Source organism: Panulirus ornatus, chromosome 35 (assembly GCF_036320965.1).
Source record: "Panulirus ornatus isolate Po-2019 chromosome 35, ASM3632096v1, whole genome shotgun sequence".
Lineage (NCBI taxonomy): Eukaryota > Metazoa > Arthropoda > Malacostraca > Decapoda > Palinuridae > Panulirus > Panulirus ornatus.
The window spans coordinates 18833006-18848848 of NC_092258.1; the positions used below are offsets into that span (position 1 = coordinate 18833006).

At 44.9% G+C, this 15843-nt stretch overlaps 1 protein-coding gene across 1 annotated transcript in view; it reads right to left on the reverse strand.

Annotated features, from left to right (window-relative positions):
- The window catches only part of LOC139760195 (dnaJ homolog subfamily C member 10-like), a 590762-nt gene that overhangs the window by 131688 nt on the left and 443231 nt on the right, over positions 1 to 15843 (reverse strand). Inside the window, exon 12 of the mRNA XM_071683129.1 lies at positions 5189 to 5465. Within this exon, the coding sequence (XP_071539230.1) occupies positions 5189 to 5465 (277 nt within the window). The remainder of the gene's footprint in view (positions 1 to 5188; positions 5466 to 15843) is intronic.

The following is a 15843-nucleotide window of genomic DNA, read 5'->3' on the forward strand; positions in this document are numbered from 1 at the left end:
ATGGGTGAGGCAGGTTTACATTGTAACCCTCCATCCACCATGGCTGGATGGCTGGGTGAGGCAGTTTATATTGTAACCCTCCCTCCACCAGGGCTGGGTGAGGCAGTTTACATTGTAACCCTCCCTCCACCATTCATGGCTGGGCGAGGCAGTTTACACTGTAACCCTTCCTCCACCATGGCTGGATGGGTGAAGCAGTTTACATAGTAACCCTCTCTCCACCATAGCGGGATGGCTGGCTGAGGCAATTTAAATTGTAACCCTCCCTCCACCATGGCTGGATGGGTGAGGCAGTTTACATTGTAACCTTCCCTCCACCATGGCTGGGTGGGTGAGGCAGTTTACATTGTAACCCTTCCTCCACCAAAGCTGGATGGTTGAGGCAGTTTACATTGTAATTCTCCCTTCACCATGGCTGGCTGGCTAGGTGAGGCAGTTTACACTGTAACCCTCCCTCCACCATGGCTGGCTGCTTGAGGGAGTTTACATTGTAATTCTCCCTCCACCATGGCTGGCTGGCTGGGTGAAGCAGTTTACATTGTAACCCTCCCTCCACCATGGCTGGGTGAGGTAGTTTATATTGTAACCCTCCCTCCACCAGGGCTGGGTGAGGCAGTTTACATTGTAACCCTCCCTCCACCATTCATGGTTGGGTGAGACAGTTTACATTGTAACCCTCCCTCCACCATGGCTGGCTGGGTCAGGCAGTTTACACTGTGACCCTTCCTCCACCATGGCTGGATGAGGGAGTTTACATTGTAACCCTCCCCAACTAAGGCAGGATGGGTGAGGCAGTTTACCTTGTAACCATCCCTCCACCACGGCTTGCTGGGCGAGGCAGTTTACATTGTAACCCTTCCTCCACCAAGACTGGATGGTTGAAGCAGTTTACATTGTAATACTCCCTCTTCCAAGGCTGGATGGGTGGGGCAGTTTACATTGTAACCCTTCCTCCACCAGGGCTGGATGGGTGAAAGTTTACATTGTAACCCTCATTCTATCATGGCTGGGTGAGGTAGTTTACACTGTAACCCTCTCCACAATGGCCGGATGGGTGAGGCAGTTTACACTGTAACCCTTCCTCCGCCAAGGCTGGGTGATTGAGGCAGTTTACATTATAACCCTCCTCCACCAAGGCTGGCTGGGTGAGACAGTTTACCTTGTAACCCTCCCTCCACCATGGCTGGCTGGGTGAGGCAGTTTACATTATAACCCTCCCTCCATCATGGCTATCTGGGTGAGGCAGTTTACATTGCAACCCTCCCTCTACCAATGCTGACTGGGTGAGGCAGTTTACATTGTAACCCTCCCTCCACCATGGTTGGCTGGGTGAGGCAGTTTACATTGTAACCCTCCCTCCTCCAAGGCTAGCTGGGTGAGGCAGTTTACATTGTAACCCTCCTTCCACTAAGGCTGGATGGGTGAGGCAGTTTACAGTGTAACACTCCCTCCACCATGGCTTGGTGGCTGGGTGAGGCAGTTTACAGTGTAACCCTCCCTCCACCATGGCTGGCTGGGTCAGGCAGTTTACACTGACCCTCCCTCCACCATGGCTGGATGGTTGAGGCAGTTTACATTATAACTCTCCCTTCACCATGGCTGGCTGGCTCAGGCAGTTTACACTGTGACCCTCCCTCCACCATGGCTGGCTGGGTCAGGCAGTTTACACTGTGACCCTCCCTCCACCATGGCTGGATGGTTGAGGTAGTTTACAGTGTAACCCTCCCTCCACCATGGCTGGCTGGGTCAGGCAGTTTACACTGTGACCCTCCCTCCATCATGGCTGGCTGGGTCAGGCAGTTTACACTGTGACCCTCCCTCCACCATGGCTGGATGGTTGAGGTAGTTTACAGTGTAACCCTCCCTCCACCATGGCTGGCTGGGTCAGGCAGTTTACACTGTGACCCTCCCTCCATCATGGCTGGATGGTTGAGGTAGTTTACAGTGTAACCCTCCCTCCACCATGGCTGGCTGGGTCAGGCAGTTTACACTGTGACCCTCCCTCCATCATGGCTGGATGGTTGAGGTAGTTTACAGTGTAACCCTCCCTCCACCATGGCTGGCTGGGTCAGGCAGTTTACACTGTGACCCTCCCTCCATCATGGCTGGATGGTTGAGGTAGTTTACAGTGTAACCCTCCCTCCACCATGGCTGGCTGGGTCAGGCAGTTTACACTGTGACCCTCCCTCCATCATGGCTGGATGGTTGAGGTAGTTTACAGTGTAACCCTCCCTCCACCATGGCTGGCTGGGTCAGGCAGTTTACACTGTGACCCTCCCTCCATCATGGCTGGATGGTTGAGACAGTTTACATTATAACTCTCCCTTCACCATGGCTGGATGGTTGAGGCAGTTATATCTGCTGTTGTATTCAGTCGTCAGCAACAAGTACAGTATGGATGGCATGTTCAAGTACAGTATGGATGGCATGTTCAAGTACAGTATGGATGGCATTTTCAAGTACAGTATGGATGGCATGTTCAAGTACAGTATGGATGGCATGTTCAAGTACAGTATGGATGGCATGTTCAAGTACAGTATGGATGGCATGTTCAAGTACAGTATGGATGGCATGTTCAAGTACAGTATGGATGGCATGTTCAAGTACAGTATGGATGGCATTTTCAAGTACAGTATGGATGGCATGTTCAAGTACAGTATGGATGGCATGTTCAAGTACAGTATGGATGGCATGTTCAAGTACAGTATGGATGGCATGTTCAAGTACAGTATGGATGGCATGTTCAAGTACAGTATGGATGGAATGTTCAAGCCGTGTTAGGTTGGACATAACCAAACCACATCGAAAGAGAACAGTAGTATTACAAACACTGCTACTATAGTAATAGTAGTAGTAGTGGTGGTAATAGTAGTAGTAAGAAGCTGTAGTAGTAGTAGTAGTAGTTAGAGGTAGTGGTGGTAATAGTAGTAGTAAGAAGCTGTAGTAGTAGTAGTAGTAGTTAGAGGTAGTGGTGGTAATAGTAGTAGTAAGAAGCTGTAGTAGTAGTAGTAGTAGTTAGAGGTAGTGGTGGTAATAGTAGTAGTAAGAAGCTGTAGTAGTAGTAGTAGTAGTAGTTAGAGGTAGTGGTGGTAATAGTAGTAGTAAGAAGCTGTAGTAGTAGTTAGAGGTAGTGGTGGTAATAGTAGTACTAAGAAGCTGTAGTAGTAGTTAGAGGTAGTGGTGGTAATAGTAGTACTAAGAAGCTGTAGTAGTAGTTAGAGGTAGTGGTGGTAATAGTAGTAGTAAGAAGCTGTAGTAGTAGTAGTAGTAGTTAGAGGTAGTGGTGGTAATAGTAGTAGTAAGAAGCTGTAGTAGTAGTTAGAGGTAGTGGTGGTAATAGTAGTAGTAAGAAGCTGTAGTAGTAGTAGTAGTAGTTAGAGGTAGTGGTGGTAATAGTAGTAGTAAGAAGCTGTAGTAGTAGTTAGAGGTAGTGGTGGTAATAGTAGTAGTAAGAAGCTGTAGTAGTAGTAGTAGTAGTTAGAGGTAGTGGTGGTAATAGTAGTAGTAAGAAGCTGTAGTAGTAGTAGTAGTAGTTAGAGGTAGTGGTGGTAATAGTAGTAGTAAGAAGCTGTAGTAGTAGTTAGAGGTAGTGGTGGTAATAGTAGAAGTAAGAAGCTGTAGTAGTAGTAGTAGTAGTTAGAGGTAGTGGTGGTAATAGTAGTAGTAAGAAGCTGTAGTAGTAGTAGTAGTAGTTAGAGGTAGTGGTGGTAATAGTAGTAGTAAGAAGCTGTAGTAGTAGTAGTAGTAGTTAGAGGTAGTGGTGGTAATAGTAGTAGTAAGAAGCTGTAGTAGTAGTAGTAGTTAGAGGTAGTGGTGGTAATAGTAGTAGTAAGAAGCTGTAGTAGTAGTTAGAGGTAGTGGTGGTAATAGTAGTAGTAAGAAGCTGTAGTAGTAGTAGTAGTAAGTAGGAGTATTAGTATAAACACAAATTCCATTGTATCAGTACTACTACTAGTAGTAAAAACACTAATGCTACAGAAGTATTCGATGTATTAGCAATAGTAGAAGATGCACTACTCTTCAGTAATAGTAGTAAAAGTAGAAACTAGTGCTAAAGAAATAGTAACTGCAGTAGTAGATGCAGAAACAGTAGTACTTGAAGCATTAGTAACATAGTAGTGGTAGTAGTAGTAGTAGTAGTAGTAGTAGTAGTAGTAGTTGTACTGGGAGTAGAAGCACTTTTACTAAAAAATATTGTATGTATGAGATGCAGTAGCATTACTATAATAATTGCTGTAGTAGCAGAAGTATCAAGCAGCTGCATTAGTAGTTGTAGCACTTGTAGTAGTAGTAGTAGTAGTTAGCAGAAACAGCTGCAATAATCGTGGCAAGTAGCAGTACAAGCAATGGTTCCGGCAAAAAGCACTAACAAGCAACACTTGTAGCTAGTAGCCCTAAGAACCAGCTGCAATGGTTGTAGCAAGTAACATCCAGTAGCAACAACAATGGTTGTAGCAAGTAACATCCAGTAGCAACAACAATGGTTGTAGCAAGTAACATCCAGTAGCAACAACAATGGTTGTAGCAAGTAACATCCAGTAGCAACAACAATGGTTGTAGCAAGTAACATCCAGTAGCAACAACAATGGTTGTAGCAAGTAGCACCCAGTAGCAACAACAATGGTTGTAGCAAGTAACATCCAGTAGCAACAACAATGGTTGTAGCAAGTAACATCCAGTAGCAACAACAATGGTTGTAGCAAGTAGCACCCAGTAGCAACAACAATGGTTGTAGTAATCAGCAATGGCTGTAGCAAGCAGCAGTAATTGTTGAAGCACAAGCACCCAGTAGCAGCAGCTGTAGCAAGTAGAACTAAGCAACGACAACAGTAGTAGTGGCAATGGTTGGAGACAACAGAACTAAGCAACAACAACAGTAGTAGTGGCAATGGTTGGAGACAACAGAACTAAGCAACAACAACAGTAGTAGTGGCAATGGTTGGAGACAACAGAAGTAAGGAACAGCAGTAGTGGCAAAGGTTGTAGATAGCAGATTTAAGGAGCAACAGCAGTAGTGGCAATGGTCGTAGACAGCAGAACTAAGGAACAGTGTTGAAAAAGAAAAAAGGTTTTCAGAGAGATAAATCTTTAAAGATATTAATAGCATTAATATACATGATGTCTAAAATTGTCCAAAACTAACAAAGTTAACATTAGCGTAAGGATCACTCAAGCTAAATCCACTTACATTATCCTTTGTGTTCCAATACTTGATGCAGGGTACAAAATGATGGATGGGTAGCTTGTAATTCCTTGTTGCTTACAAATATGACCAAATTCCGCACAGTCAATGGTTGCTATATGAACGGCAGGCAGATGGGTCATCATACGTGCAAACTTTCTGTATTCAGGAGCCATATCACGGCAGTGACCACACCAACTTGCAAAATAATCCACAATCCAGAGTTCACCTTTTGGCTTGTTATCTATTAGTTTTTCAAACTTTGTAGCATCAAGGTTCACAACTGGAAACAAAAAACATCATATTTAAACCATAACTTCGTATCTAAAAAAATATTTTCAACTTTGACAAGACTATGGTAAGAGGAAATGATGAGATGCAGAAGAGAGAGAGAGAGAGAGAGAGAGAGAGAGAGAGAGAGAGAGAGAGAGAGAGAGAGAGAGAGAGAGAGAGAGAGAGAGAGAGAGAGAGAATTTGAACATACGCTGAATATGTTTGAAGATAATGTGGAGATAGATGTTGGGTTAGGGAGGGAGATGGACAAGTCACGGCAGAAAGTAATTTGATGAAGCCCTTGTGTGAGGAAGAAGTGAAGCATTTGTATGAGAAGGAAATGAAGCCCTTGTGTTAGGAAGTAGCAAAGCCCTTGTATGCAGAGGCAGTAAAGCCCTTGTGTGAGGAGGTAGCGAAGCCCTTGTGTGTGGAGATAGTGAAGCCCTTGTGTGCGGAGGTAGAGAAGCCCTTGTATGAGGACGCAGCGAAACCCTTGTGTGAGGAGGTAGTGAAGCCCTTGTGTGCGGAGGTAACGAAGCCCTTGTGTGAGGAGGTAGTAAAGCCCTTGTGAGGAGGTAATGAAGCCCTTGTGTGAGGAGGTAGTGAAGCCCTTGTGTGCGGAGGTAGCGAAGCCCTTGTGTGAGGAGGTAGCGAAACCCTTGTGTGAGGAGGTAGTGTAGCCCTTGTGTGCGGAGGTAACGAAGCCCTTGTGTGAGGAGGTAGTAAAGCCCTTGTGAGGAGGTAATGAAGCCCTTGTGTGAGGAGGTAGTGAAGCCCTTGTGTGTGGAGGTAGTGAAGCCCTTCTGTGAGAAGGTAGTGAAGCCCTTGTGTGAGGAGATTGTGAAGCCCTTGTGCGAGGAGATTGTGAAGCCCTTGTGAGAGGAGGTAGTGAAGCCCTTGTGTGAGGAGATTGTGAAGCCCTTGTGTGAGAAGGTAGTAAAGCCATTGTTTGAGGAGGTAGTGAAGCTCTTGTGTGAGGAGGTAGCGAAGACCATGTACGGAGAGGAACCGAAGCCCATGTGTGAGGAGGTAGTGAAGCCCTTGTGTGAGGAGGTAGAGAACTTGGGTGATGAGGTAGCGAAGCCCTTGTCTGAGGAGGTAGCGAAGCCCTCGTATGAGGAGGTAGCGAAGACCATGTATGGAGAGGAACCGAAGCCCATGTGTAGGAGGTAGTGAAGCCCTTGTGTGAGGAGGTAGCAAAGCCCTTGAGTGAGGAGGAAGTGAAGCCCTTGTGTGAGGAGGTAGCGAAGACCATGTATGGAGAGGAACCGAAGCCCATGTGTGAGGAGGCAGTGAAGCCCTTGTGTGAGGAGGTAGCAAAGCCCTTGTGTGAGTAAGTGAAGCCCTTTTATGAAGGAGATAACGAAGCTCTTGTGTGAGGAGGAAGTGAAGTCCTTGTGTGAGGAGGTAGGGAAGCCCTTGTGTGAAGAGGTAGCGAAGCCTTTGTATGAGGAAATGAAGCTCTTGTAGGAGGTAACGAAGCCCTTGCATGAGGAAGTGAAGCCCTTGTGTGAAGAGGTAGCGAAGCCCTTGCGTGAGGAGGTAGCGAAGCCCTTGTGTGAGACGGTAGAGAAGCCCTTGTATGAGGACGTATCGACGCCCTCGTGTGAGGAGGAAGTGAAGCCCCTGTGTGTGGAGGTAGCGAAGCCCTTGTGTGAGGAAGAAGTAAAGCCCTTGTGTGAGGAAAGGAAGCCCTTGTGTGAGGAAAGGAAGCCCTTGTGTGAGGAGGAAGCGAAGCCACTGTATGAGGAGGAAGTGAAGCCCTGTATAAGAAGGTAGCCAAGCCCTTGTGTGAGAAGGTAGTGAAGCCCTTGTGTGAGGAGGTAGCGAAGCCCTTGTATGAGGAGGAAGTGAAGCCCTTGTGTGAGGAGGTAGCGAAGCCCTTGTATGAGGTAGCGAAGCCCATGAATGAGGAAAAAGTGAAGCCCTAGTGTGAGGGGTTAGCGAAGCCCTTGGATGAGGACGTAGCGAAGCCCTTGAGTGAGGAGATAGCGAAGCCCTTATACGAAGAGGAAGTGAAGCCCTTGTGTGAGGAAATGGTGAAGCGCTTGAGGAGATAGTGAAGCCCTTGTGTGAAGCAAGTGAAACCCTTAGGTGAGGAGAAGTGAAGGAAGCAGGTGAGGAGGTAGTGAAGGAAGCAGGTGAGGAGGTAGTGAAGCCCTTGTGTCAGGAAGCAGCAGAGCCCTTGTGTGAGGAGGAATTGAAGCCCTAGTGTGAGGAGAATGTAAAGCCCTTGTGTGAGGAGGAAGTGAAGCCCTTGTATGAGGAGGTAGCAAAGCCTATGAATGAGGAGGAAGTGAAGCCCTAGTGTGAGGGGGTAGCGAAGCCCTTGGAAGAGGACGTAGCGAAGCCCTTGAGTGAGGAGGTAGCGAAGCCCTTATATGAAGAGGAAGTGAAGCCCTTATGTGAGGAAATGGTAAAGCGCTTGTGAGGAGATAGTGAAGCCCTTATGTGAAGGTAGCGAAGCCTTTGTGTGAGGAAGTGAAGCCCTTGTAGGAGGAGGCAGAGAAGCCCTTGTGTGAGGAGACAGCGAAGCCTTTGAATGAGGAAGTGAAGCCCTTGTATGAGGAGGTAGGGAAGCCCTTGTGTGAGGAGGTAGTGAAGCCCTTGTGTGACACGTTAGAGAAGCCCTTGTATGAGGAGGTAACGAAGCCCTTGTATGAGGAGGCAGCGAAGCCCTTGTATGAGAAGGAAGCCCTTGTGTGAGGAGGTAGTAAACCCGAGTGAGGAGTTAGCGAAGCCCTTGGATGAGGAGCTAGCGAAGCCCTTGTGTGAAGAGGTAGCCAAGCCCTTGTGTGAGGAGGTAGCAGATACCTTGTATAAGGAGGAATTGAAGCCCTTGTGTGAGGAGGGAGTAAATCCCTTGTGTGACGAGATAGCAAAGCCCTTGGGTGAGGAGGTAGTGAAGCCCTTGTGTAGGGAGGTAACGATGCCCTTGTATGAGTAAGCAAAGCCCTTGTGTGAGAAGGTAGCAAAGCCCTTCTATGAGGTAGCGAAACCCATGGGTGAGAAGGTAGCGAAACCCTTTGTGAGGAGGTAGCGAAGCCCTTGTGTGAGAAAGCGAAGCCATTGTATGAGGAGGTAGCGTAGCCCTTGTATGAAGAGGTAGCGTAGCCCTTGTATGAAGAGGTAGCGTAGCCCTTGATGAGGTAGCGAAGCCCTTGTGTGAGGAGGTAGCAAAGCCCTTGTGCGGGGAGGTAGAGGAGCCCTTATATGAGGAGGAATGGAAGCCCTTGTATGCGATAGTGAAGCCCTTAGGTGAGGCGGTAGATAAACCCTTAGGTGAGAAAGCAGCAAAGCCCTTGTGTAGAGAGGAAGTGAAGCCCTTGTGTGAGCAGGAAGTGAAGGACTTGTGTAAAAAGTAGCAAAGCTCTTGTATGAGGAGAAAGTAAAGCCCTTGTGAGGAAGTTAAACCCTTGCGTGAGGAGACAGCAAAGCCCTTCTGTGAGGAGGTAGCAAAGCCCTTCTGTGAGGAGGTAGCAAAGCCGTTGTGTGAGGAGGAAGTAAAGCCCTTGAATGAGGAAGTAGCGAAGCCGTTGTATGAGGTAGTAAAGCCCTTGTGTGAGGAGGAAGTGAAGCCCATGTGTGACAAGGTAGTGAAGCCCATGTGTGAGGAGGTAGCGAAGCTCTTGTCTGAGGAGGTAACAAAGCCCATGTATGAGGAGGTAGTGAAGCCCTTGTGTGAGGAGGTAGCGAAATCCTTGTATGAAGACGAAAAGAAGCCCTTGTGTGAGGAGGTAGCGAAGCCCTTCTGTGAGGAGGTCGTGAAGCTCTTGTGTGAGAAGGTAGAGAAGCCCTTGTATGAGAGTTCCGAAGCACTTGCCTCCCACACTATATATTGTTAATACCTTCCACAGAGCATCTCTATCAACTCTTATCATATGCCTTCTCCAAATCCATAAATGCTACATACAAATCCATTTGCTTTTCTAAGTATTTCTCATACATTCTTCAAAGCAAACACCTGATCCACACATCCTCTACCACTTCTGAAATCACACCGCTCTTCCCCAATCTGATGCTCTGTACATGCCTTCACCCTCTCAATCAATACCCTTCCGTATAATTTACCAGGAATACTCGACAAACTTATACCTCTGTAATTTGAGCACTCACGTTTATCCCCTTTGCCTTTGTATAATGGCACTATGCAAGCATTCTGCCAATCCTCAGACACCTCACCATGAGACATACATACATTAAATAACCTTACCAACCAGTCAACAATACAGTCACACCCTGTTTTAATAAATTCCACTGCAATATCATCCAAACCCACTGCCTTGCCGGCTTTCATCTTCCACAAAGTTTTTACTACCTCTTCCCTGTTTACCAAATCATTTTCCCTATCCCTCTCACTTTGCACACCACCTCGACCAAAACACCCTATATCTGCCACTCTATCATCAAACACATTCAACATACCTTCAAAATACTCACTCCATCTCCTTCCCACATCACCACTACTTGTTATTACCTCCCCATTAGCCCCTTCACTGAAGTTCCCACTGATTCCCTAGTCTTATGCGCTTTATTTACATCCTTTCAAAACATCTTTTTATTCTCCCTAAAATTCAATGATACTCTCTCATCCCAACTCTCATTTGCCCTCTTTTTCACCTCTTGCACCTTTCTCTTGACCTCCTGCCTCTTTCTTCTATACATCTCCCACTCATTTGCATTATTTCCCAGCAAAAATCGTTCAAATACCTCTCTCTTCTCTTTCACTAATAATCTTACTTCTTCATCCCACCACTCACTACTCTTTCTAATCTGCCCACCTCCCACACTTCTCATGCCACAAGGATCTTTTGCGCAAGCCATCACTGCTTCCCTAAATACATCCCATTCCTCCCCCATTCCCCTTGTGTCCTTTATTACCCCATGTACACCAATTATTCCCTCAACTGCCACATTACTCACCTTTGCATTCAAATCACCCATCACTATAACCCGGTCTCATGCATCAAAACTACTAACAAACTCACTCAGCTGCTCCCAAAACACTTGCCTCTCATGATCTTTCTCCTCATGCCCAGGTGCATATGCACCAATAATCACCCATCTCTCTCCATCTACTTTCAGTTTTACCCATATCAATCTAGAGTTTACTTTCTTACACTCTATCACATACTCCCACCACTCCTGTTTCAGGAGTAGTGCTACTCCTCCCCTTGCTTTTGTCCTCTCACTAACCCCTGACTTTACTCTCAAGACATTCCCAGACCACTCTTCCTCTTTACCCTTGAGCTTCGTTTCACTCAGAGCCAAAACATACAGGTTCCTTTCCTCAAACATACTACCTATCTCTCCTTTTTTCTCAACTTGGTTACATCCACACACATTTAGACACCCCAACCTGAGCCTTCGAGGAGGATGAGCACTCCCTGCATGACTCCTTCTTCTGTTTCCCCTTTTAGAAAGTTAAATACAAGGAGGGGAGGGTTTCCAGCCCCCCGCTCCCGTCCCCTTTAGTCGCTTTCTACAACACATGAGAATGCGTGGGAAGTATTCTTTCTCCCCTATCCCCAGGGATAAGCTTATCAATATCAATGTCAATTTTGATTTCAAACTTGTTGGCTTTGATGTTTCCTCACTTTTCACAAACGTTCCAGTTATTAACCTTTTAGAATATCTATTTGATGTTTGGATGATATCATTTACCTGTTTCAAAGTCTATTTTCATTGAACTGATAAAATTGTGTATAAAAGACTGTGTATTTCAATTCAATGGAGAATATTATGCTCAAAATTTGGTATGCCAATGGGTAACCCTCTTTCACCAGTACTATGTAATCTTTATATGGAAATCTTTGAGACAAAATTGCTAAAGAATATCTTACCTTCTAATGCAATTTGGTTTAGTTATGTAGATGATGTTCTTTGTGTTTGGCCAACAAACGAAAATTTACAAACATTTCTCCCCTTACTTAACAATTTAGTACCTTCCATCAAATTTACTACAGAAAATGAAAATAATGGTATATCACCATTTTTAGATTGCATGATCCATAGGCAAGGAAACAAGTTTAACTTTAACATATACAAAAAACCTACCAATGTATGCTCATACATCCATTATTACTCATCTTAACATGACAGTTAAATTATCATCATTTCAATCTATGTTCCTTAGGGCATTACGTATTTGCAGTCCAGAGTATATTGATGATGAGTTTGAGAAGATATATTCTTTTGGATCTAAGTTAAAGTACCCTAGATCTTTCATTGATAAATCCCTCAAGTTAGCAAAGAAATCATTTTATACAGTTGAACCGATACCTCCCATTGACACTAAGAATCTTTTAGTTCTCCATTTTAATAATAATTTTACTTTACTTCCCATGTTGCTTAAATCCTTTAATGTAATTGTTGCCTTCAGCAATACTAACTCTATATAGAATATATATAGAACTCACCAGAAAATTCTCCTGGATACATGTATAAAGTGCCATGTAGAAATTCTGATAAGTTTTATGTTGGGCAGACTGATAAGGATCTTTCTCTTCGACTTGAGCAAAATAAATATAGTATAAGAACAGGACAAGAATCAAGTGCCTTGTTTCCTCACGTTAAAAACTATGATCAATGTACTGACTGCTGTAATGCCACCTCTGTTATTACTCTAACTCCACTTCCAACGAGACATATCATTGAATCTTCAATTATTATATACAAAATGAATTATAACCTATATATTATTTATTTTTTCTATTATACTTCGTTGCTGTCTCCCACGTTAGCGAGGTAGCGCAAGGAAACAGATGAAAGAATGGCCCAACCCATCCACATACACATGTATATACATACACGTCCAAACACGTACATATACATACCAATACATCTCAACGTATACATATATATACACATACAGACATATACATATATACACAATTACATAATTCATACTGTCTGCCCTTATTCATTCCCGTCATCACCCGCCACATAATGATATACCATCCTCCTCCCCCCGCGTGTGCACGAGGTTGCGCTAGGGAAAGACAACAAAGGCCACACTTGTTCACACTCAGTCTCTAGCTGTCATGTATAATGCACCAAAACCACAGCTCCCTTTCCACATCCAGGCCCCAAACAACTTTCCATGGTTTACCCCAGACGCTTCACATGCCTTAGTTCAATCCATTGACAGCACGTCAACCCCGGTATACCACATCATTCCAATTTACTCTATTCCTTGCACGGTTTTCACCCTCCTGTATGTTCAGGCACCGATCACTCAAAATGTTTTTCACTCAATCTTTCCACTTCCAATTTGGTGTCCCACTTCTTGTGCCCTCCACTTCTGACACATATATCCTCTTGGTCAATCTTTCCTCACTCATTCTCTACATGTGACCAAACCATTTCAGAACACCCTCTTCTGCTCTCTCACCAACACTCTTTTTACCACCACACATCTCTCTTACCCTTACATTACTTACTTGATCAAACCAAATCACGCCACATACTGTCCTCGAACATCTCATCTCCAGCGCATCCACCCTCCTCTGCACAACTCTATCCATACACCATGCCTTGCAACCATATATCATTGTTGGAACCACTATTCCTTCAAACATACCCATTTTTGCTTTCCAAGATAATGTTCTCGACTTCCACACATTCCTCAATGCTCCCAGAACTTTTGCCCCCTCCCCCACCCTATGATTCACTTCCGCTTCCATGGTTCCATCTGCTGCCAATCCACTCCTAGATATCTAAAACACTTCACTTCCTCCAGTTTTTCTCCATTCAAACTCACCTCCCAAATGACTTGGTAGAGGATGTGTGGATCAGGTGTTTGCTTTTAAGAATTTTTTTTTTTTTTTTGCTTTGTCGCTGTCTCCCGCATTTGCGAGGTAGCGCAAGGAAACAGACGAAAGAAATGGCCCAACCCACCCCCATACACATGTATATACATACGTCCACACACGCAAATATACATACCTACACAGCTTTACATGGTTTACCCCAGACGCTTCACATGCCTTGATTCAATCCACTGACAGGACGTCAACCCCGGTATACCACATCGCTCCAATTCACTCTATTCCTTGCCCTCCTTTCACCCTCCTGCATGTTCAGGCCCCGATCCCACAAAATCTTTTTCACTCCATCTTTCCACCTCCAATTTGGTCTCCCTCTTCTCCTCGTTCCCTCCACCTCCGACACATATATCCTCTTGGTCAATCTTTCCTCACTCATTCTCTCCATGTGGCCAAACCATTTCAAAACACCCTCTTCTGCTCTCTCAACCACGCTCTTTTTATTTCCACACATCTCTCTTACCCTTACGTTACTTACTCGATCAAACCACCTCACACCACACATTGTCCTCAAACATCTCATTTCCAACACATCCATCCTCCTGCGCACCACTCTATCCATAGCCCACGTCTCGCAACCATACAACATTGTTGGAACCACTATTCCTTCAAACATACCCATTTTTGCTTTCCGAGATAATGTTCTCGACTTCCACACATTCTTCAAGGCTCCCAGAATTTTCGCCCCCTCCCCCACCCTATGATCCACTTCCGCTTCCATGGTTCCATCCGCTGCCAGATCCACTCCCAGATATCTAAAACACTTCACTTCCTCCAGTTTTTCTCCATTCAAACTCACCTCCCAATTGACTTGACCCTCAACCCTACTGTACCTAATAACCTTGCTCTTATTCACATTTATTCTTAACTTTCTTCTTTCACACACTTTACCAAACTCAGTCACCAGCTTCTGCAGTTTCTCACATGAATCAGCCACCAGCGCTGTATCATCAGCGAACAACAACTGACTCACTTCCCAAGCTCTCTCATCCCCAACAGACTTCATACTTGCCCCTCTTTCCAAAACTCTTGCATTCACCTCCCTAACAACCCCATCCATAAACAAATTAAACAACCATGGAGACATCACACATGCCTGCCGCAAACCTACATTCACTGAGAACCAATCACTTTCCTCTCTTCCTACACGTACACATGCCTTACATCCTCGATAAAAACTTTTCACTGCTTCTAACAACTTGCCTCCCACACCATATATTCTTAATACCTTCCACAGAGCATCTCTATCAACTCTATCATATGCCTTCTCCAGATCCATAAATGCTACATACAAATCCATTTGCTTTTCTAAGTATTTCTCACATACATTCTTCAAAGCAAACACCTGATCCACACATCCTCTACCACTTCTGAAACCACACTGCTCTTCCCCAATCTGATGCTCTGTACATGCCTTCACCCTCTCAATCAATACCCTCCCATATAATTTACCAGGAATACTCAACAAACTTATACCTCTGTAATTTGAGCACTCACTCTTACCCCCTTTGCCTTTGTACAATGGCACTATGCACGCATTCCGCCAATCCTCAGGCACCTCACCATGAGTCATACATACATTAAATAACCTTACCAACCAGTCAACAATACAGTCACCCCCTTTTTTAATAAATTTCACTGCAATACCATCCAAACCTGCTGCCTTGCCGGCTTTCATCTTCCGCAAAGCTTTTACTACCTCTTCTCTGTTTACCAAATCATTTTCCCTAACCCTCTCACTTTGCACACCACCTCGACCAAAACACCCTATATCTGCCACTCTATCATCAAACACATTCGACAAACCTTCAAAATACTCACTCCATCTCCTTCTCACATCACCACTACTTGTTATCACCTCCCCATTTGTGCCCTTCACTGAAGTTCCCATTTGCTCCCTTGTCTTATGCACTTTATTTACCTCCTTCCAGAACATCTTTTTATTCTCCCTAAAATTTAATGATACTCTCTCACCCCAACTCTCATTTGCCCTTTTTTTCACCTCTTGCACCTTTCTCTTGACCTCCTGTCACTTTCTTTTATACATCTCCCACTCAATTGCATTTCTTCCCTGCAAAAATCATCCAAATGCCTCTCTCTTCTCTTTCACTAATACTCTTACTTCTTCATCCCACCACTCACTACTCTTTCTAATCAACCCACCTCCCACTCTTCTCATGCCACAAGCATCTTTTGCGCAATCCATCACTGATTCCCTAAATACATCCCATTCCTCACCCACTCCCCTTACTTCCATTGTTCTCACCTTTTTCCATTCTGTACTCAGTCTCTCCTGGTACTTCCTCACACAGGTCTCCTTCCCAAGCTCACTTACTCTCACCACCCTCTTCACCCCAACATTCACTCTTCTTTTCTGAAAACCCATACAAATCTTCACCTTAGCCTCCACAAGATAATGATCAGACATCCCTCCAGTTGCACCTCTCAGCACATTAACATCCAAAAGTCTCTCTTTCGCCCGCCTGTCAATTAACACATAATCCAATAACGCTCTCTGGCCATCTCTCCTACTTACATAAGTATACTTATGTATATCTCGCT